We start from the raw sequence: 20930 nt of genomic DNA, 5'->3' as shown, positions 1-20930 counted from the left end.
GCCAAGAGCAACAAAGGAGATTCCACCTCGAAATTCCTTCACCCATTTGCATATATGCACTATTTAAAGTTCCAACCAGAAGCTAAGTTTAAGTACACTACAAGCACATCTTTGACAGCAGAGTGTTGCCTCTAGACTGATCTGCAATGGCTCTTGAGGAAGCCAGTTATATGCACTCGCAGCAAAAGAGGGAAAAAAATTCAGACCCAAGGCAAGGAATTGACATACAAGCAAGTATTCTTCATCTCTGTCTCTCTGTCTCTCACACACAAAGACTTGGCATACTTTCTTCTCTACATAGTTTCTTTTAAGATAAAACATTTCATTTTTGGGTAATATATCCTGGATTGCTTGGTCTAAGGGAATGCAGAATTTCTTGTACAGCACCAAACAAAGAAAACCTGTTGGGAAAAATGGTAAGCTTATTAGTTTCTTGAAGATTATCGGCATCATAGTTATTTCAATCCAACATCCACCAGAAATGTTGCACAAAACTTTCTTACTAAAACCCAGTTTTTTAGTCACTCCAAGAAAATTTTCTTTCCACAATGCAATTATTCCTCACCAAATTTGCTCGTACTTGAAGAATCTTTTTCTCTGTCAACTTTGCAGCCTCGATTATTTATGCTGCGGTTGCCTCAGTCGCCCTGATGTTGTTCAAGACAAATAGGGATCTGATTGCAAAGACGGCAGCATATTGTTGTCTAAGATATCCACTTTGCATGAGTGATCTATAATTGTGTAAACTTTATGGGACATGTATGCGAAACTCTTGTCGTCTCAAACTTCTGTTCTGTTATTGATCCGAGATGATCACCTCCAAGGCTCCAACTTTGGATGTGTGTGTGTGTATTTTAAGGTTGTGTTTGGTAATTTATTTGACGAAGAAATGTTGTGGAGTCCATGGATTAACTACTTTAAAGTAATTGGCACTGGAAACTAATATTTTAAATTTAATGATGTAAGAAAAATAAAAATTCAGGACCATTTTTTTAAGTCTATTATATTGAAATTATATAAAAATTAATAATTTTAAATTTTAAACGATTATCACGAATAGCCATAGGAATCTAGGAAGAAATATTCTATCCACTGTCTCACTCGTCCACCACCGAAAGGTTGGAACTTGGAAACCCATGGCGAGCCTCCTCATCTCCAGCTCAACCTCCCTCACACATTCTCTACCTTCCACGCCTTCACGCGCTTTTTTCAAACCTCCGAAAGTGTCATACCTACCTGCAATTCGCTTTCACAGTTACCCAACTCGCCGGAGAACCAGAGGCTTAACGGCGATTACTCGTGCGGGTCTCAGCACCAGTAGCTACGTCTTCGCTTTCGCTCTCCCGCTCTCTCTTTTAGCTATTACCATCTTCGCCTCCATCAGAGTCGCTGATAAGCTCGACAGAGACTTTCTTCGGGAGGTGCGTGAGGCTCTGTTAAATTGGGTTTTTTCTCTCTCTCTCTCTCTCTCTATCTTCGTTTTTTATTTATTTATTTATTTATTTTTATGTTTGGTTGCTCGTGAACGTTTCTATGCGGGTTTGAAGGTTTTGTGAAACTCCACAACGGGTTTTCACTAATAATGCTAGATCTCACTGCCACTGCAATTCACTCTTGAAGTTTGCTTTGTCTAACCCATAAATAAACTGTGGAAATTGGATTGGAAACTTGTGTATTGGAATTTAAATTTCTTATGTATGTATAAATTCTGTGCTCGCCCAAGGGAAAATAATAACTCTTATCTGTGTATAAAAATTGGTTTTTATCGGGAAAAAACTTGTCTTTCATTATGAATGTTTTTCTCTGTAACACACCTGATGGTGTGTGTTTGGATGACTAGAAAATCTGAGAGAAAGTGCAAGAAAATAGGTCAAATTCGAGGTTGACCTAACCTCCAAAAGAAGAGAGAGAATAATAGAAAATGATTGTATTAAGCTTCTGAATGAATTTTCAAGTGAGTCCACCCTACTACAAACCCTTCCCCTTCGAAGCACCTTGCCCACAAGGTGCTGTTATGCCATTCAGCCGAGCTGACATGATCTCGAACATTGCTCTGATCTGGTTCCTTGTCCAAGTGCTTTATAAAAATCTCACCATTTGTGCCCTTCTGCAACATGTACCTAGTTATATGCAGATTTTCCCAAGCAATAAGCCACTGGACAGCAATCGAAAAGATAGGAATAATGACTGATTTGTAGGCCACCAGTCCAGTGATGCAGGCTTGGCTTCCTACCGCAGGTTTGGTTAGTGCTTCTCTCAATGTCTTAGAGTTCAACACCTTGGACAGCTTCTCCTGTGTGACAATACCACCTATTTCATAGGTTCCATAATTTGTAATATCATCCTCGAGAGTGAATGAATAAGCCCCTACATTTCTAATCTTCCTTGGGTTCCCAAACAAATGTGCTTTGCTGCCGATAACAGTGGTTGTTGCACAACCTTGAGATTTTAAATCAAACCCATGTAATAGTCCCATTTGTAGCTCATCAAGAGTGCTAGCTAGCACAATCTTATTCCAAGGCATCCCCAATTTTCCATACACATTTAGGAAGACATTACTAATTATCAAAGTAGGCCGAGTCAAGAACGGGACCCTATTAGATTTTACCCTTCTCTTAAGCATTTCATCAAACACGTTAGGCTCAGGAGTATCTCTAGATCTAGGTACCTCCCTCAGTTTCTTGTCAACTTCAACTACCAATGATTTATTCGTATTACATGTTGTGCCTGGATGGTAGGCAACAAACCCAACTACAACATTTCAACCAGTAAAATAGAGCAATGGAAGCTCATTTCAACACCAAAATTTCATCTCATACCCAGACCACATGACACACGTCGACAGATTAAACCATAGAACAGCAAGTATGGAAGTGGGTGCACCTGTAAATCCAAGACTCCACATGTCAACCTTTTCATCATATCTTTGGAATTGAAGAACTTCTGGAGCCATGTATAATGCAGTTGCAGTTCCACAAACTGTCTCAGCATAATTACTTGGATGTACATATCTAGAAAGTCCAAAATCAGATATCTTTAGGACAACATCATCCTCTGGAACAGAGAGAAGAATATTCTCCGGTTTTAAATCCCTATGAATGATTTGGTGTGAGTTCTGAATTTCCATAGCAGCTCCAAGCTGCTGCATAAATCCTCTCACTATTTGTTCTTGAACTCTCCCATGGTGTCGAAGATATGAAGCCAGACTTCCACCAGCACAAAATTCCTGGACCAGGAATATACAACCTTCAGCCCGAAAAAGGTCGAAAAGGCGGACAATGATGGGATGGTTAACAGAGGACAAGAAGTTAAGCTCACAGTCGAAGCCGTTCCTGAGTTGGTGGTTCAGCCTAGACGGATAGACCTGCTTCAATGCCACCTCTTGGCCGCTCAAGAGTACAATGAACCCATATGCAGATCTTGACAGTGCTGTTATGCTCTTTTTGTGGCCTGATTCCTTAACAAGATGGTGGTCAGAAATGTCACCAGGAGACGGAGCTCTTGTACTCAATATAGCTCGAGCCACACTGTAATCTGGGATTGGGATTTCTTGAGGTTTCCATATGCCCTTATAATTAGGGTTGTCAATTAGGGGAGCATGCTGTTTTCCTTCACTCTGAGGGTGCACCCAAGGAAGTCGGAGATGAGGAGGCTGTGAAACCTGAAGGATGGCTGGACGATGAGCCTTGAGATTTTTCTTTTCTCCAATGGCGAGCTTAAGCACTTCTCTGTGGGCCTCGTTTTTGCGGAGGAACAAACCACCAACAATACCAGGGCCAAGAATCTCTAACAAGAGCTCACTCCCATTGGACAAATACATGGCGGAGAGGAACATGAGGTAGCCATAGAAGACGATGAGGAACAGGTTGCCGAGCACGGTGGTGGTGCACGGACGGAACCCGTAGGACTGCTTGCAAGTTGACTTAGCGGAGGCAAAGGATCGGTTGAGAGCGAGGGAAGGTGGGCCCTGAAGCTGGTGGACACCATTGGAAACTGGATCAATAGACGGAAACAAGTATTGAGGGTGGGCAACTGTGTTGAAGATGGAGAACAGCCCAACGAAGGAAGGGTTGATGCAGTGAAAGAAAATGAGGAGCAAACCAGGTAAGGAAAAGCGTTTATTTCTAAGAATGGAGGAAAAAAATCTAGGGTTTCGGAGTGAGGGCTAAGGGTTGCTGAAGGGTTTACGTTCAAGGAAGATGAGTGATTGTGAGAAGCGGAGATGTGGGGAATAGAGATATTGAGGATCGGATCCACCAGGATCAAACTTCCATTTGGTATCGAGAACTATTCCCCGATGGATTTTCCTTTTCCGATCATTGTTTGGGCCTTGCTTGGAACGTCTGACGGAAGGGAATGAAAGATGAAATTTCTGGAAGGTGATGGAAACAAAAATCAGAGAGGAAAATTTGAGTGTTGAAAAGTTAATTTCGGATGTGCAAGAGAATATTTGGGAAAAGGAATTTCGACGGGATGACCCTTGGTTTGATCTTCCTCTTCCTGCAATGCATGGAGCTCTTGTTCCAAATAGGTGAACTCTTCTTTGAAGTTGTTCCTGAAGCCTTGAAAGTTGTTCTTGACATCTTTGAATGTCAGCAAAATAACTTCAAAACGTAGTTGCGACTGCTCGACCATCTCTTTAATTTTGAGTAATGATGAGATAATTTCTTCCATTTTCATGAATTGATGAAGTAGCTGCCAAGGAAAACCTGGCTCTGATACCACTTGTAACACACTTGATGGTGTGTGTTTGGATGACTAGAAAATATGAGGGAAAGTGCAAGAAAATAGGTCAAATTCGAGGTTGACCTAACCTCCAAAAGAAGAGAGAGAATAATAGAAAATGATTGTATTAAGCTTCTGAATGAATTTTTTCCACACTACTACAAATACTGACCTGCTCCTACTAACTAATGGGTCCGAGGCCAACTTAACCAAACAGTAAAATAAAAACAGTTCATATAATTCTAACACTATAAATGGGCCATGGCCCACATCAACACTAACTTGTGAGTAAAATAAATGGACTCCAGCCAACAGGCCCACATAACTGAGCCCATCAGGCCCAAATGTTGTTGGTCTGTTACTGTGCCTGTATAGAATTGTGACATTCTCTGTTTCTTAAAAGGGAAGGGGAGGTGGCATTGTTAACGATGTGTGCCATAGAATCTATAGAATTCAGATATCAAGAAACCAAATGGCTTCATCTGTTTCATCATCTAGTTTCTCGCTAGGTACTATATTTAGGGCGTGGAGACCCTTTATCAGTATGTTTAATGGGGGGGGGCGGGTGTTCCAATAAATCGTAAATTTAGTTTTTAAAGATGTAGTTAGTCACCCATCCTGGCAACTTTATACTGTGTGAGCTAATAAGTTTCAGTGAAAAGACTTTTTCTTAAAGTGCGTATATGCTTTGAATGTCTTCTGGCTTATTTACTTGTTAATTCTGTTTAAAATGGATTAAGGCCCTCCTGTGATGCTGCTTACACAAAATCATTTATCATATGAATGCACAAACCTGGTCGTTGGAATGTTGAGTTTCAATCTATGAACTGAATTGGTTTAATATAGATAATTTTCTTGTTTATTTGACTGTACATTTGATGGAAGTGATTCTTGCTGATATTGACAAGATATCTTGTCACTGGGATACATATAATAGGGTTTTATCATGAGCTACTGAGGCAAGATTTTATGAAAAATGATATGGAATAATATTAAGAATTATTTGATAAGTATATGAATTGTTTGTGGTATTTACAAACAGTTGTGTGGAGTAGTGGATCATGCATACCAAGTCAGTTGAGCCTATCCCAGCTACTAGTAAGCTTTCCGTTACGTGAATGTTGTTATCCATGGGGACAACTTAACATTTTCTTGCAGCCTCTACTTCTTTTATGATTACCCTCACCTCACTTTAATGAAACGATGATGAAATGTGCCACAATTTTTGTTACATGAAGTTGCTCTGTTTCTGTTTCCATATTTTTTAAAATTTTCAGTGTCTTGTTCTTGGACCAGCTTGCACTCAATCAAGCAATCAGAGAAGCTAATGAGGAGGAGAATGATGATGATGATGACGACGACGATGATGATGAAGAGGAAGAAGATGATATTAAAATTTTCTTAGAAAAGGAACCTGCCCTTCAACGTACTCGAAATCGGCCCAAAAGGGAGGTCTAGATGTACTTCTGAATCCCCACATGGTATAATTTTGTTTTCGAGATCAACCAGACCAGTTGATAAACCAATTGCTTGTAGTTTCCATTGATGTCCACATTGGCTGATAACAATTTTTGAATGTATATTTATTAGGCTTTATCTTCCAAATAGTATAATGTAGTATTCATCATTGTATGATTGAGAGTATATGAGGTGAAGGAAACTCTTGATTACGAATGTAAGAATTAGAAATAAATATAAATCATTACTATGTTGTGAGGAAGGGTCCGAAGGAACAGTGTACTGTCTGACGTTATAGACACTGCCTTTCTTCTGGCCACAATTTGCTGTAAATTGAGCAGTGAAAGAGTAAATACTAATTTCCCTGACTATTTAGTAAATGCATCAAGAATACATACGAATTCAAGTGCATAAAAGTAAGTTGAGAATGTTTCCATGCACTTTGCGGTATCAAGAGGTCCCCTGCAGAATACATATGGGCTTCCAGGGAAGCAACTTTTCCTCTTGATAAAAAAGAGATTTCTAACCTCAAACACATAATGCTGTAATATAAGACTGCATGGAATTGGCAAATAACAAAATCTTCTTGAAGCTATCAATCAGTTCTCATATCACAGGACAGAATGAGCACTCAACAAAATTTCTCACCACTCAAGAAAGTAAAAGGTACATATGCAGGTACGATGATACTTATTGATCTTAACATTAAAGTTGTAGCTTAGAGATTTAACCCAACACTTGAACAAGGGAAGCTCTTGATGGGACCCTAAAACGTTGGAATATGTCACTTTTTATGAAGGGTAGTACTAGGCTACCGTCTAACAATGACCGCTGGCCGGGCGTGTCGTCTAGTATAAATTTACAACTTAAGTTGCAAAATTAAGTAAAAATGAATGGACTTTTGCAACTTAAAGTAATTACTGATCTCTTCTTCTTCCTCCTATCCTCGATCCATTCCCTTGGATTAGTTTTTAACTTTTTATAAGGAACATACGCAAGTATCCAACTTTAACTTTGTCTTAGTTTACAAAAGTTTTTGGGATCAGAAATATTGGTTAGCAGAATTTTTATTTTTTATTTTTATTTTTATTTTAAGAAGGAACAATATTGGCCCAATTAGAGCTGCCATAGTTTTCATTAGGTAAGCGTGAGGATTGAATAGGATTTATTTGTACGTGACCGGCTCCATGAGAAAAAGTTAAAAAGTTGTGGAAGTATTGTCATTTTCAGTACTAATGGGGTTCATATAATGTAGTGTGGAAACTGAAGATCATCATCAATATCAAAAGACGCAATGCCCCATATGCATCATGTCTAGACTGCACTACTCTCTTACGCGAAAGCGAAAATGTCCACCACTACAGTAGGACTTCATACTTGATGACTTTCAACTTTGCCCTCATCTCCAAAACATTTGTCATTGGACTTGAACCTAACCAATCTAAATGCAGCACATGGTTTTCTTGAGGAATCTTCCGCCGACAAACAAAACAAATTTGACTTCAAGAGAATTAAAGAGGTTTTGACGGGTCATGGCCGGACTTTAATTTAGTCTGCATGATGATCAATACGTACCTTTAAGGAAGTCTTTCAGCAAATGAAAACAAATAACAGAAGTTATTCTTTAAGAACATTCTGCACTCCTGGATTTTGTCAATATAGTTTAGGACGACATCCTCTATATATATATATATACAAGTTGAGACCTGTGGGAATCAATCACTCTTTTGCCTTTGTATTGTTTAGAAAACCGTTTTTACTAGTTTTTCTGGTCTTAGAAAATGACATTCAAAATTTGAATGCATGTAAGTGTTGGATGGGCCCCGTTTTTGAAGGATTAATGGTTATATATTGAGGGTCATGCAAATTAAGATCGACTTGGTTGGCTTGGCTTGGCTTCTTGCTTATCTTGTGGTCATCCAAGTGAGTGGATTTGTTGGAAAATTAACTTCTAAGTTGCGTCACGCATGATCTTCTGCTATCTGGCCGTATATATCCTGCATGCAACAAAACCAATACAGCTGATCATTTTTTCTAACTTTTCATATAAATCAATTGGCAAAACTAATTGATTTGACTTATTTCTAACTTTTCACTTTGATATATATATATATATATATTAATCCAGGAATGAGTTAGTTATGAACAAGTTAAGCACCGTCTGTATATGCTCTCTCATCATGATCATGCCGCAGCATTATTCTACTGGGGTTGCTGCCTAATTTTGCATGCCTGCACTGCAGTTTGCTTGTTAAAAGCAACAACAACGTACAAGAACAAGACATTTGGGTCCCTGCCGCCACGCATGGCATATATGCAAGATAATCAAGCAAGCTCCATGATTATAACCAAGCCTAAAAAGCACCAGCTCATGTGAATGCATGCTCTTATATATATATATATATATATATATATATATATATGTGTGTGTGTGTGTATGTATGTATGTATGCATGTATGTATGTATACATATATATATATATTAATTACGAGTTTCTCTCCCTAAAAAATAAACACCGTCCATGCAGTCCCGGCACTCTAATTAATTAGCTTGGTCACGCGCTGTAATTTAGTCATAGAACTTTAATCATTGGCAAGGAAGAAAATTCTTCTCGAACCATAATATATATATATATATATATATATATATATATATATATAAGCTGTCATTTTGATATACGTACGCAAGTTTTGATTGCATATTAATGTTCCATACCTTTCACGAGAGGGACTAAAAATGAACGTGCACTATGCGATCTTGGACAGGAAAAGGATACGAGATCTTGAGGTTCAAAAAGTTATTACATTACTGATCATCTTGACCAAGTCGTAATGTACGTACGTAGCTAGCTGTCGTCTTATAAGAAGAAGAAAAGAAAAATGATTGATCAGCCACTTATAACAGCACTGAAAGAGATCAACACCTATCGGACGGTTCATTGTTAATTTGTTCTTTGTCCTTTCTTTATAATCATGTAAAGGTTGCTTGTTAATTTGGAAGATGACGTAATTGCTTATCTGAATTTTTCTTTTTCTTATTTTCTAGTTTTTTGCTCGAAATTGAAAATATCCAAACCTTTGAGCCTAATTTTCTGATAAGAAATGATAGTTACAGTTGTGAGTGCATAAGCGTCGTATAATTATTTTTAAAAAAATAAATAAATATAATATTCATATAAAAAAATTAATTTTTTAACGATAGATTTATTTTTTTTCAAAACGATTGTACGATATTTGCGCATTATACTATTATACGAAGTATTACTCTTTTTTGATATCCCATATAATTGAGAAGCCGAGAAACAAAAAAAACAATGTCACACTCATGCTTGATTAACATGTGCTTCTATTCTATTTGTACACTTGTGTAGATCGAACATCGATCGCTTGGTGCGGGGAACCCACGATAAGTTTCAATCGCGAAGTTTGAAGCTAATTAGCATGCATACATGCACTATTGGACAAATTTATAAGCCGATGGGCCTGCACAATGCAGGGTATAAAACCTGCGTGCATGCTAATCAATATTATTATTCGAAATATATACTTGGCTCTAAAGGAGAGGTCAAGATATAACTAGCTAGCTAGCCAAAAAAAGGAAAAAAACTTGATTTACAAGTACTGATCCATTGCTGGAAATTATTATATCGCAATGATCAAATATGGCTATTGATAATTACAGATATATAGTTAGGCATTTCAAAGAACTTTATTTTTCTTTGGACATAATCAGTGGAGAAGGCACATGATAAACATGAAATATATTAAGTAAATATTGACTTTCTTTGGAGATAAACCAAGCTTTGAAAGGAAACTGATCTGTGCTAGCTGCTAGCATGCATGCATGTGATCATAAAGTCATGAGATTATAAGCTTGCTGCGAGGGAATTAAGGGGTAACATCTACAATTCAATTTAATCAGTACACAGAGATTTGAGAGGGAATGCATTAATTTGCATGCAGGTGGCAAAAAAGGGTGTACGTAGATCTAGTTTATAATGCAGCTAGATAGGGAGACATGCGAAGAGAGAAAAAGAGAAGCAGAGATTTGAAACGTACGTGAAAAATATAGAAACATACAGCAAATTAAATTTGGCTGCCGGTACTGTGTTTTTTTTTTTTTTCGTTGAAAACTATTCATGAGTAAATCAATGTAAACGTGAAAAATATAGAAAACGTAGCACAATATTAATGCAATATTTTGGGATGGACAGTCAATATATATCCAGTTTCTTAACAAGCACGTACGATGAAGAAGTTGGCCGGTTTATTCATGTTGGCAAATATATATATATATATATATATATATATAAATATAGAAATATCATTCTGCATACATATTATATACTGGAATATGATCATTTGCGACGATGGCTAGCAAATATATAAACATATATAAAAGGCATAGAAGATGATCAAGTAAAGGTTGGGGGGGGATCATATATAGAATCAATGTAACGACAAAAAATGAGCAAGTAGGAATAGTGTAGCTTTTGGATTATTCTAAATCATGGCTGGGATACTCAATTAGCTAGGAGATCACATCGATTAGAGTGGAATCAAAATGGGATGGGGAACACGATAATTATGAATAATTATTATTTATAATTAATCACATCATGATAGCAGGTTTTGGCTGGTCTTTGATGATCACCCCTTTGAGTGGCAGGGTGATCATCAATGACCAAGAATATTATCCATCGAGTACGCTAACCAACTTCTTATCATTCGCCAATCCTCGACCTTCGATCGACCAACTAGCCAATCAAATGCATGAGACGGTGCTGACATGGCAATATTCAAGTGTCGTTTGTGTTAATGTTTGGATTTACTAGATCGCTCGACCATGATTATATATCATGCAATATTGGCCGGGATCCGGCCAATCTCACCGTCCTTAAAACCTTTTAAAACGACACATGCTTGGTGAATAAATTCAACAGTACTGCTAAAGATGAGATTCTGCATGCCACAAATGAAGCATCGGATGGACAAGAGAGGCCCACACGATGGGGCCCCTGTAATACGTGTCTTTCTGTGCTTCCACATAATTGATACTCTCTCTCTCTATATATATATATACACTTTGATTTCTTTATTGATCATTAGCTAGCAGCTAGCTAGAAAGCGTGCAATTAATCAAATATTAGGTTTTTCACCAGAAAAGAGAAGACAATGTTACTAGAGTTCACACTTGAAGATGATAAATATACACCATAAAGAGAGAAAGTGAGTGCAAAAAGTATGACCAATCTTAATTTTATAATCCCAGAAAGAAAAAAAGGTTACTTGGAGGAGCTTAATCATCATCATGCTATATATAAATATATATATATATATATATCTTCCTTTATACAGTTATTATGTTGTTTCGATCCAATGAATCCTCATAATTAATCATGTTCTCGACCTTTATACCATAATTATGTTGTTTTGATCCAATGAATCCTCCAGAAAGATTGCGTGTCTTTCTTTGTCTGCAAGTACTCCTACCAACAAAAACACTATATATGCAGTAAATTAGCTAGGGCAGCAATCTCCAACCCTAATCCTTAAAAAGAACCCTTCAACTAGCACTAGAGCTAGGTCTTTTAATTTGATGATATTACAATAAATATCGGTTTTTCCCGTGAGGGACACTGGTCGAAACAAGTGTAGGTTAAGGCATCGCTTGTATTCACAACTCATCTCAACTCATATCATTACTATTCACTACTATTCAACAACTTTAACTCACAAATCTCACTATTATTCATAACTCATCTCATTATTATTCACAATTCATCTTAACTCATCTTCGAATCCAAACGATACCTAAGTGAGCAAACTTTTTTCTGCCAATTTTTGTGGTGGGAAACTCGTGGCATATAATTCATGACATATAATAATTTACTCACCAAAAAATTATTTCATGAGAAAAGCTATCTTAGATGTATTCACACTACAGCTCCCACTGCCACATTCGAAATATCACCACAAACTTAGATGATTATATTGTGCTGTCTTAGATGATTATGGATTAAATCATGAGCAAATTTCAAACACAAACTTATTGCATTATTTTGGGCCAGTACTGCATTACGTTTTTCTACATGGTATATATATATATATATATAGTATATCCCCGGCCGGCCACTTCTTTTAGGCTTGATTCTAATTACTGTAGTTTTTCATTATATATTTTCATGATCTATTGTTTGCAATCATGAAATGATGATATATACGACAAGATGGGAGCTAGAGACGATATTGTAGTACAGAAAAGAACAGTGCCAAATGACACTATCTCGAGTACCACATGCATGCCAAAAAAAGATCATGTAGGACGTACAGAGAGTTTACTTTCAGCAATTATATATACAAACAATATTGATGCAAGGCGTAGGAGTTGACAGATTGGTTTTTACCCGGAAAAGGATAAAATGCAAAAGATAGATGCAGCTAGCTTACTCTTGGAGTTGCAGATTTCCCATTGGAGCTCATACACAAGTTGCAACAAAAAAAATGCAAAAGCGATAATTGCACTATACTACTACTAGTGTAATTGCATTTAAACGATAAGAGTATTGGTCAACCCAAATTGATAAGTTCTTATCAAATTAAATAGTTTAATGTAGAAAAAGATAGATACAACATTAAATGTTGTCTGAAAATCCTATAGTACGTACAATAACATTAAATATTGAAGGGTCCACATGATGTGCCTATCTCTGCAAAATGGACCGTCCAATTTGATCAAGTAATTATTAGAGAGGATTTTAATTTGTTCAACCCACATTTACTTGAAAACCGCTCAAAAAAGGTCTAGACGAATTAAGAGAGTGTGCATGCCGAAGTGAAGTCTTTGGTAATCGCACTTGTGAAATGCTTACAAAACTTATTATAAACATATAAACAAGAGAATGAGAATCCTTCAAACTTGTCCGATTGGTGGGAACTAAGGCATCAAAGCTCAGAAGCAGATGGGCACAAAGTCATGAAGTCTCTCTGTGCATTTTCTTGCTGTCATCCCAAGTTCACATGACGCTAAGGGTCCCTACACAACCAACGATCGTCCTTCCCACGCACAAACCACACCATCATCCATTTGAATTTCACGTGTTGTCCTGGACCCTTGATACCCCAAGGCCCACTGGTCCATCTCTCTCTCTCTCTCTCTCTCTCTCTCTCTCTCTAAAATGAATCTAGGCCAGCCGCCAGTCTCTCTCATCCGATCTGAAAGTAGATACGCTATGTTAACATTCCGACAGCAATGGATTCAGGACGAACACATTCATCATCATGTGAGTAAGACACGGGTATGGGCGCACCTGTCTTTAGAGGCAGAAATGTATGCCTTCTAGCAAAGGGAGTACCTTTTCTAAATAAGAGAAAAAGGTATCCTGGTTAATGAAAAAATATACTAGAGACGTGGTTGTATTTGATGAAAATGTGGGATTGTGGTTGCAACTGTTTAAGAAAAGTGCAAAGATATGGGAAAATCTTTCTTTCTTATGACTTTTCTCTCCAACTCGGCACATATGTGTGATGGCTTCTCTGATAAACAAAAGGGCCTAAAAGGAGAACTAAAAGAAAATCCTAAAAACTCCTCCACTCAAGTTGGCAGACTTCATACGGATTCTCACAACTGAAGATAGGTTGACTTGGCCAACCAAAACCTTCCCCTTTAAATTCTCTCCCCAACCCTTCATTTCCCTTCCACACCTCTACTTCTGCTTTTGTTCACAAAGAAACGAAAGCTAAAGGATTAGATTCCATTCAATTTTGCTTCCCCCATCTCTTCTGACAAAACATAACAAATAAAAAAAATGAGATACCCACCAGTTAGCCTCCTTAGACAAAACAACATTCTTCTCATAAGAGGCATCACGCTCTTGTTCTTGAGTTGTGTTACTATTAGAATAAGCCTTTGTTTTTCCAGCGTCCCTTCTACATTAAAAGCACTTTCCGTTGATGGGCATTTCAACTTTGATGAAGTTCATCATGCAGCCAGAGATTTTGGCAACAGGTACCAGTTCCTCCCAGAGGCAGTATTACATCCAAAGTCAGTTTCTGATATTGCCACCACTATAAAGCATATTTGGCAGATGGGTCCTCATTCAGAGCTCACAGTTGCAGCTAGAGGCCATGGCCACTCACTCCAGGGCCAGTCACAAGCACACCGAGGAGTTGTGATTAACATGGAATCACTACAAGGACCGGATATGCAGGTTCACCCTGGAAATTCTCCTTATGTGGATGTCTCTGGTGGCGAGTTGTGGATAAATATCCTGCATGAAAGCCTGAAATATGGGTTAGCGCCAAAATCATGGACAGACTACCTACATCTAACTGTTGGCGGTACTCTGTCTAATGCAGGGGTCAGTGGGCAGGCATTTTGGCATGGCCCCCAGATCAGTAATGTCCACCAGCTGGAGGTTGTAACAGGTTCGTCCAAAATAAAAATAAAAAAGCATCATCATATGATATAGATATATAACATCATGGGAGATCAAACCAGGGTCAACCGTCAAAGGACAAACATTGAATGAGAAATGGGCAAATTATATTAACAGTATATTTTCTTTATCTTGTATGGTTTAAATATCACAAGATACTGAAATTGCAGGTGACCAGTGGTACTCACTTGAGCTTTGTTTCATAAAACTTAGTAATGAATTATTTTTCTAGAATAAGTTTATCATTTGCATACAATGAATGCTTACTGAAAGGTACAGCCAAAATGTGCACAGGAAAAGGGGAGGTTGTAACATGTTCGGAGAAGCAAAACAGTGATCTCTTTCACGGTGTTCTAGGAGGACTTGGCCAATTTGGCATTATAACCCGAGCAAGGATAGCGCTGGAGCCAGCACCATGCAAGGTAAAACAATAAAATCATTTAGGTGAAACAATATCAAAGTCTCGGGTATAGTAGAGAGTACCAGTTGTAATACAATTCTCCATTTTGAGCAGGTAAAATGGATCAGGGTGCTGTACACGGATTTCGCCACATTTGCAATTGACCAGGAAAATCTAATATCTGTGGAAAAGACATTTGATTACATTGAAGGGTTTGTGATCATAAACAGGACCGGTCTCCTGAATAACTGGAGGTCATCCTTTAATCCGCAAGACCCAGTTCAAGCGAGCCAGTTCAACTCAGATGGAAGGACTCTCTTCTGCCTGGAATTGGCCAAATACTTCCACCAAGATGAGACTGACAGAGTAAATCAGGTGAGGCATGCAATGGCCCACGATTAGGGTAGATTTCATAATGTAATAGATCAAATGAATTATTTGATACTGACACATATTTTAATTATGCAGGAAATTGAAAACTTACTGTCTCAATTAAGCTATATAACATCAACACTTTTTCAGTCAGAAGTTACATATGTAGAATTCCTGGACAGAGTTCATGTGTCCGAGCTTAAATTACGGTCGAGAGGCTTGTGGGAAGTTCCACATCCATGGCTCAATCTTTTTATCCCAAAAAGCAAGATAAAAGATTTTGCTAATGAAGTCTTTGGCAATATCCTCACGGAAACAAGCAATGGCCCTGTCCTCATCTATCCAGTAAACAAATCAAAGTAACCATTTCACCACTCAAATCATTATCTCTATAGATTATTATGGCTTTTAACTGATTGAATGCTGTAATTCTGATGTCAGGTGGGATAACAGAACTTCTATTGTCATTCCAGAGGAAGATATTTTCTACCTAGTCGCATTTCTTACCTCTGCAGTTCCCTCTTCATCGGGAACTGATGGATTAGAACATATTTTAACTCAGAACAAAAGAATTCTAGAATTCTGTGAAACAGCCCATCTTGGAGTCAAGCAATATCTACCCCATTACAGTGCACAGGAAGAGTGGCAGACCCACTTTGGCCCAAGGTGGGAAGTTTTTGCTCGGAGAAAATTGGCTTATGACCCATTGGCACTACTTGCACCTGGCCAAAGAATATTTCAAAAGGCAATAATAACCTTCTCATGACAGTGGCCTCACAACATTTATTTTTTTTAAGAGGTAGAGGGCCTAAAAGCATGTGCAGAAAATGCCTTGGCCACATAAGCAGCAAATTGGTAAATATTAAATTCGTGTGCCTTTTTGTACATGACAAGTGTAACATGGAGGCTCCAGGCTAGTAGAAATTTCTTCAACAATTAACTGTTTTTGAATGAATTATTGGTTACCATAGTGAAAGGAACTGGAGCTCACCAACCCTATTAAAGGATGTAAATCTTGAATTTGTAAACATCAGTTCATTCCACACCGGCATAGATTCAAATGAAAAGCAAAAGGAAACAAAAGGCTGAGCAAAGTTAAAAATGTACCCAAAACAAACAAAGGGCCAGCTCATGCTACACCGGCATAGATTCAAATGCAAAGCAAAAAGAAACGAAGTTTGAGCAAAGTTAAAAACGGACACACAAAAGCTAGGAAGGAAATTACCAACTTATTGCCAATAGCAAAATTTAAAGTGTGGTTGATGGAACCATGCATATACCAATATGTAATAACACTGTCATAATTCAACTAAACAATGGGTGCAAATTTAGGTTTTCACCTTTTATTCAACCTAAACTAATGTCATATTTACCATACCGTTGCAAACAATCGCTGGAAACTGGAACAAGATCATACAGATCTTAAGTTATCAGATGCCTCCAATACTAACTTTTCCTAAAGTGATCCTACATATTGTAAAATAACACTATTGCTCTTATACTACCTTCCTTCTTTGTTATTATCTATGTATTTTAAGCACATTAACCAAAGGACACAGATTCTGAACTTGAGTTAATTCTGTAGGTGTTTTATAATGAATTTATCTATGAGAATAAAAAGACAGGTTTTTATTTTTTATATGGACAATTGTCAGACCCTTGTAATTCTGCATGCTGTTCATTTTTAGCAGGTGAAAGTTAAGGCCAAAATTCAATTCGATGTAGGAATCCTAACATAAGCATATAGAGAAATAGATTATCAAAGTATTAAACATATGCTTCTGTAGGGTATATAAGTCGGAAACAAACAGACCTTTCATTCTTAAGCTATTAAATTTGTTTATTACTCATCAACCTTGCAGAATATTGTAAAGCAAACAAAGAAAATCATTAAACAAAATTATAAGAAATATGGAGGTAATTATGGCAGAGTGGGCCAATCTTGTCTGACAGTAACATTGAGGAATGGGATTCTTTCTTTTTTTTCGAATGATTTATTCTATATAAGTTAGTATAAGTTCTTATTTGATATATGTAAGATATTGTGAAGGTTAACAGTTGGACTAATCAAGTATAACGACACAGATCTCAAATAAGAAGAAAGTTTATTAACACTATATTAAAGACACCGAAATTTCATAACTAGGGCAATTCATCTATCCAAAAAGGAACTGAAGCAACTTCATTTTCTTTTTCCATTTTTTATTGTGTTGTTTGCTTTTATTCTTTTCATTCATTTGTAAGTAAATTAGTGTAATGGGATAAAGAGGCCTTTGTACCAGAAGAATGCAGATCTGAATCCAGAGAGGACCCAACAAGAATCTCATGCTAAAACCAGTTTATTTGGTCTTGAATCTTCTGAGAATGTGTAGGTCTGGGCTTCAACGGTCTTGCTAATTAAATGTTCATCACGGTTTCTTATCCTTGCCTTTTAAAGCAATGATCAGCAGTAGAATGAATCTTTCCACTTTTCACTCACTTCACATGCAGCAAAAAAGATAAGATCAACTAAGAAAAGCGCACTAAAAAAGGACTAATATTTTGCTGTTGAGGAGATTTTGGCATGTGTGTCAGAACTGTTGGGGAAAAGGTGTTAGTTATTAACACAGTGCATGATTATATTCAGTCACTGTTCTGTATCTTTAAGTGTGAAGTTAAAAGATACATGTGGCCACCTTCAGAGTTCCAGAATGCTCTGACTTGGGATACTTGCCTCTGGTTTTTAGACCACTCAAACTACCAACGACACTTGGAAAACTATACCTACCACGTCCTAAAGTAAGGCACCAGTTTGCCACTGAACACTGAGAACAAGTTTGCCACTGAACATTGAGAACCTTTGCTAGGGAATATTCACAAGAAAAGGGGCGGACTAACTTATTAAGGGTATGTATGAATGCGGTTGTTAAATCAAATAAGCATTTATGTCATTCATTCATGCTGCCAGTAGATTTCTTTTCTGAGACAGGTAGTTACTTATGTACAGAAATTAGATTAGGAGCAGGAAGTTCTCATCATATGAGAAACACTCATCCATCAAAATAAACTTTGAGGCAACATTTTTTTTTTTAATGTAAACCCCAGAATCTCAAGCAAAAAATAAACTAGAAATACATGCACCTTAAAAAGTATATGGTGTCTTGCTTAAAGACATTGCTAATTTTCTGATGTTGGAAAATCAGACACCAATGAAAGGTGCATTGTATTCAATCATCAAAAGCACCTCAACTGAAGCATTTAATCAGTGCCAGGTTGACTGAATGGTACTCATAGATATTCAAATATTATGGATGATGCGAATCTAAAGAACAAAAGAAATTCTAACCCTCACAACTTCCCTCAGAACCCAACAATGGGGTCAATGAGCAAAGATTGCCTCATGAAGGATCACCATCCAGAGGTTAATGGAATATGAATTCCCGGTGTGCTGAGCATACTATGTTCAAGTTGTCTATTTAGAGAGTTGCATCTAGTCCAGATTCCTAAAATAATTAGACGATGCCTCATCTGCTCATTTTAATTCATATTTATGAATATAAGAATACATCCAGTGTCAGCCTCTTAAATATTCTGATAGGAAACCGCTAGGATGCCGATAAATTCTCGCTTCAATTAGCATCATATCAAAATACATCCTTAAGGTCTAGGCATCCTAGAGAAATTGAATTTCCATTACAGTTCCCTTTAAAGAGGACTTCAGGGTGAAGTTTCGAATAATATGGTGCACATCAATTAGAGAAAGATTTATCATTTACTAGTTACGTTCTAAGTAGATTATCAGAACAACCCCAATACCCTCAAAGCTTATAATCCTGATAGCATTTACTCTTCTCAGATGAAAACTCCTCAGATGAGTTTTAAGCATCCGTGTCTCCTAATATTTCACTTTCTCGGAACTTATAATAGTTCAGCTACCAAATTTTTCTGAAGTGTTTGTTTATGAAGATTTTTCCATACAACATGGTTTCTTAAGGACACATCAAATCACAAAGTTTCATTCCTATAATTGATAAGAATCACTCCTGCGAGTCAAAGATTTCCACCAACAATTGGCTCCAATAGTAAACCCATCAAGCTGGCAGCCATGAGGCTATGGATTCTTTCTAGGGCTCCATTTTTTTCTTTCGGGTAAAAGAAAAAAGATCCACAATGGCATAGTCATTCTCTATATTTTCAAGTAATTAGTAACTCTGCAGGAGCTTAAATTGCTGTTGCACTGTTAGAACCATCTATAGTGCAAAACATGTTGCACTGTTAGAACCATCTACAGTGCAAAACAAAATCATAACAATAAAAGTAAAATAAAGGAACATGAACAATAGCCAAAAAAATACCATCGCAAACAAAAAAATGCTGCCAACAGACTCTTTTCCCTCGGGGATTTTTCAAACAGCAGCATGTGATAATTGAAAGCTCACTAGCAATTGCTTGATCTGCATACTAGAATAATTAGTGCAAACAAAAAATACCAGAACAGAAATTAAAAGGCAATACCCCGCGATTTTGGTTGATTTCAATGGTCCACACCTACACTAAGGTAGTATTATCTATACTGCATGCTTTTGAACCCTGAAGGTAAGGAATAAAAACTGTCTTCCTCGCACTTGGGAACCACAAATGAGTCCTAGCACTAAAGAAATGGTACAACTTCTAAGAGAGGTATCTACATCTTAACTATGAAGGAAAAAACCTTCTGTTTCCCATTCGTGATTTTTATTCACCAGGTTCTTGGGACAGCAGACAATATCTTATCATCCAAAATTGCATTTCTACACACACATGGCGGAATGCCTTTTTATTTCTGAGTTTAGGAAAAAACACACTGTTCCCAATTCTTATTGTCTTTAATTTCTTCCATAGAGACTTCTTCCTAAACCTTTCTACCAGCTCAAACCATGGTGGGAAGAAACGAGAGAAACCCATATACCATTTCTGAAGATGCTCCATAAATATTTCCCAAGCTGTTCCAGATTAATCAATTAGTGCACTCCATCATGTTCCAACTAAATACTTAAAACACGAGCATTCGACTTGCAAAATTCCATTGTTAACATTGCAATTCAAGTGACATGAAGATTCCTTTCTCAGATCTTAAATTACTCCACGATTCATCACCTATGTAACAATAACTGACAATTACCAATACAAATAACTAGTTTCCACTTAAAACAGTACAATCTAGCAGACAGGGAATACTGATAAAGCTATTGCTCTATAATAAGGATATCCACAAATATAGTCCATTTATTCTGCCTTCTTTAAAAGGGATTGAAGAACACACAAATCTAGATTTTGAGGCAATATTCACAGCCAACCACCCGTCAGGGAAAAAAAACATTGTAGCAATAGTTAAATCTACACCATCCACGTATATAGCTCTTATCAAACATTAAATCAAAGAACTTATATCAACCCAGTTCAATTTCAAGAAAAAAAATCCCAGCAGACAAGGCTGTAATCGCCATAATGTCCATCAATTCATGGCATTTCCAACTCCATGCCATACTGCTACCAATGCAATATGCATTATTAACATT

The 20930-nt window shown here is 37.2% G+C and overlaps 3 protein-coding genes across 3 annotated transcripts; 2 read left to right on the top strand and 1 right to left on the bottom strand.

The window, feature by feature from the left end:
- Positions 1–1057: 1057 nt before the first annotated feature.
- Positions 1058–6516, top strand: LOC109005314 (protein SIS2). The gene is made up of 2 exons (XM_018984178.2): positions 1058–1421; positions 6022–6516. Exons 1-2 carry the CDS (start codon positions 1137–1139, stop codon positions 6181–6183), a joined length of 447 nt encoding a protein of 148 aa, XP_018839723.1. The 5' UTR covers positions 1058–1136; the 3' UTR covers positions 6184–6516.
- LOC118344590 (serine/threonine-protein kinase MARK2-like) lies at positions 2783–6012 on the bottom strand. The gene has a single exon (XM_035685641.1). It carries the CDS (start codon positions 3833–3835, stop codon positions 2795–2797), a length of 1041 nt encoding a protein of 346 aa, XP_035541534.1. The 5' UTR covers positions 3836–6012; the 3' UTR covers positions 2783–2794.
- Positions 6517–13750: 7234 nt separating the features above from the next.
- LOC109010570 (cytokinin dehydrogenase 6-like) lies at positions 13751–16476 on the top strand. Its single transcript, XM_018991436.2, has 5 exons — positions 13751–14610; positions 14916–15043; positions 15136–15396; positions 15490–15752; positions 15835–16476. The coding sequence occupies exons 1-5, from the start codon at positions 13992–13994 to the stop codon at positions 16157–16159; spliced, it is 1596 nt and encodes a 531-aa protein (XP_018846981.1). The 5' UTR covers positions 13751–13991; the 3' UTR covers positions 16160–16476.
- The last annotated feature ends 4454 nt before the right edge of the window (positions 16477–20930 follow it).

Source organism: Juglans regia, chromosome 14, assembly GCF_001411555.2.
Source record: "Juglans regia cultivar Chandler chromosome 14, Walnut 2.0, whole genome shotgun sequence".
In the NCBI taxonomy this organism is placed as follows: Eukaryota; Viridiplantae; Streptophyta; class Magnoliopsida; order Fagales; family Juglandaceae; genus Juglans; species Juglans regia.
Note: the sequence above shows the minus strand (reverse complement) of the source record. Positions and strands in the feature narration are given on the sequence as shown.

What these genes read in the sequence shown, in the direction of transcription:
- LOC109005314 (XM_018984178.2), top strand. Translation starts at nt 1,137, where the DNA reads ATGGCGAGCCTCCTCATCTCCAGCTCAACCTCCCTCACACATTCTCTA. An exon ending in ACAGAGACTTTCTTCGGGAG is followed by an intron (nt 1,422 to 6,021) that starts GTGCGTGAGGCT and finishes TTCTTGGACCAG; the next exon opens with CTTGCACTCAATCAAGCAAT.
- LOC109010570 (XM_018991436.2), top strand. Translation starts at nt 13,992, where the DNA reads ATGAGATACCCACCAGTTAGCCTCCTTAGACAAAACAACATTCTTCTC. An exon ending in AGACTGACAGAGTAAATCAG is followed by an intron (nt 15,397 to 15,489) that starts GTGAGGCATGCA and finishes TTAATTATGCAG; the next exon opens with GAAATTGAAAACTTACTGTC. An exon ending in TATCCAGTAAACAAATCAAA is followed by an intron (nt 15,753 to 15,834) that starts GTAACCATTTCA and finishes TTCTGATGTCAG; the next exon opens with GTGGGATAACAGAACTTCTA.
- LOC118344590 (XM_035685641.1), bottom strand. Translation starts at nt 3,835, where the DNA reads ATGTTCCTCTCCGCCATGTATTTGTCCAATGGGAGTGAGCTCTTGTTA.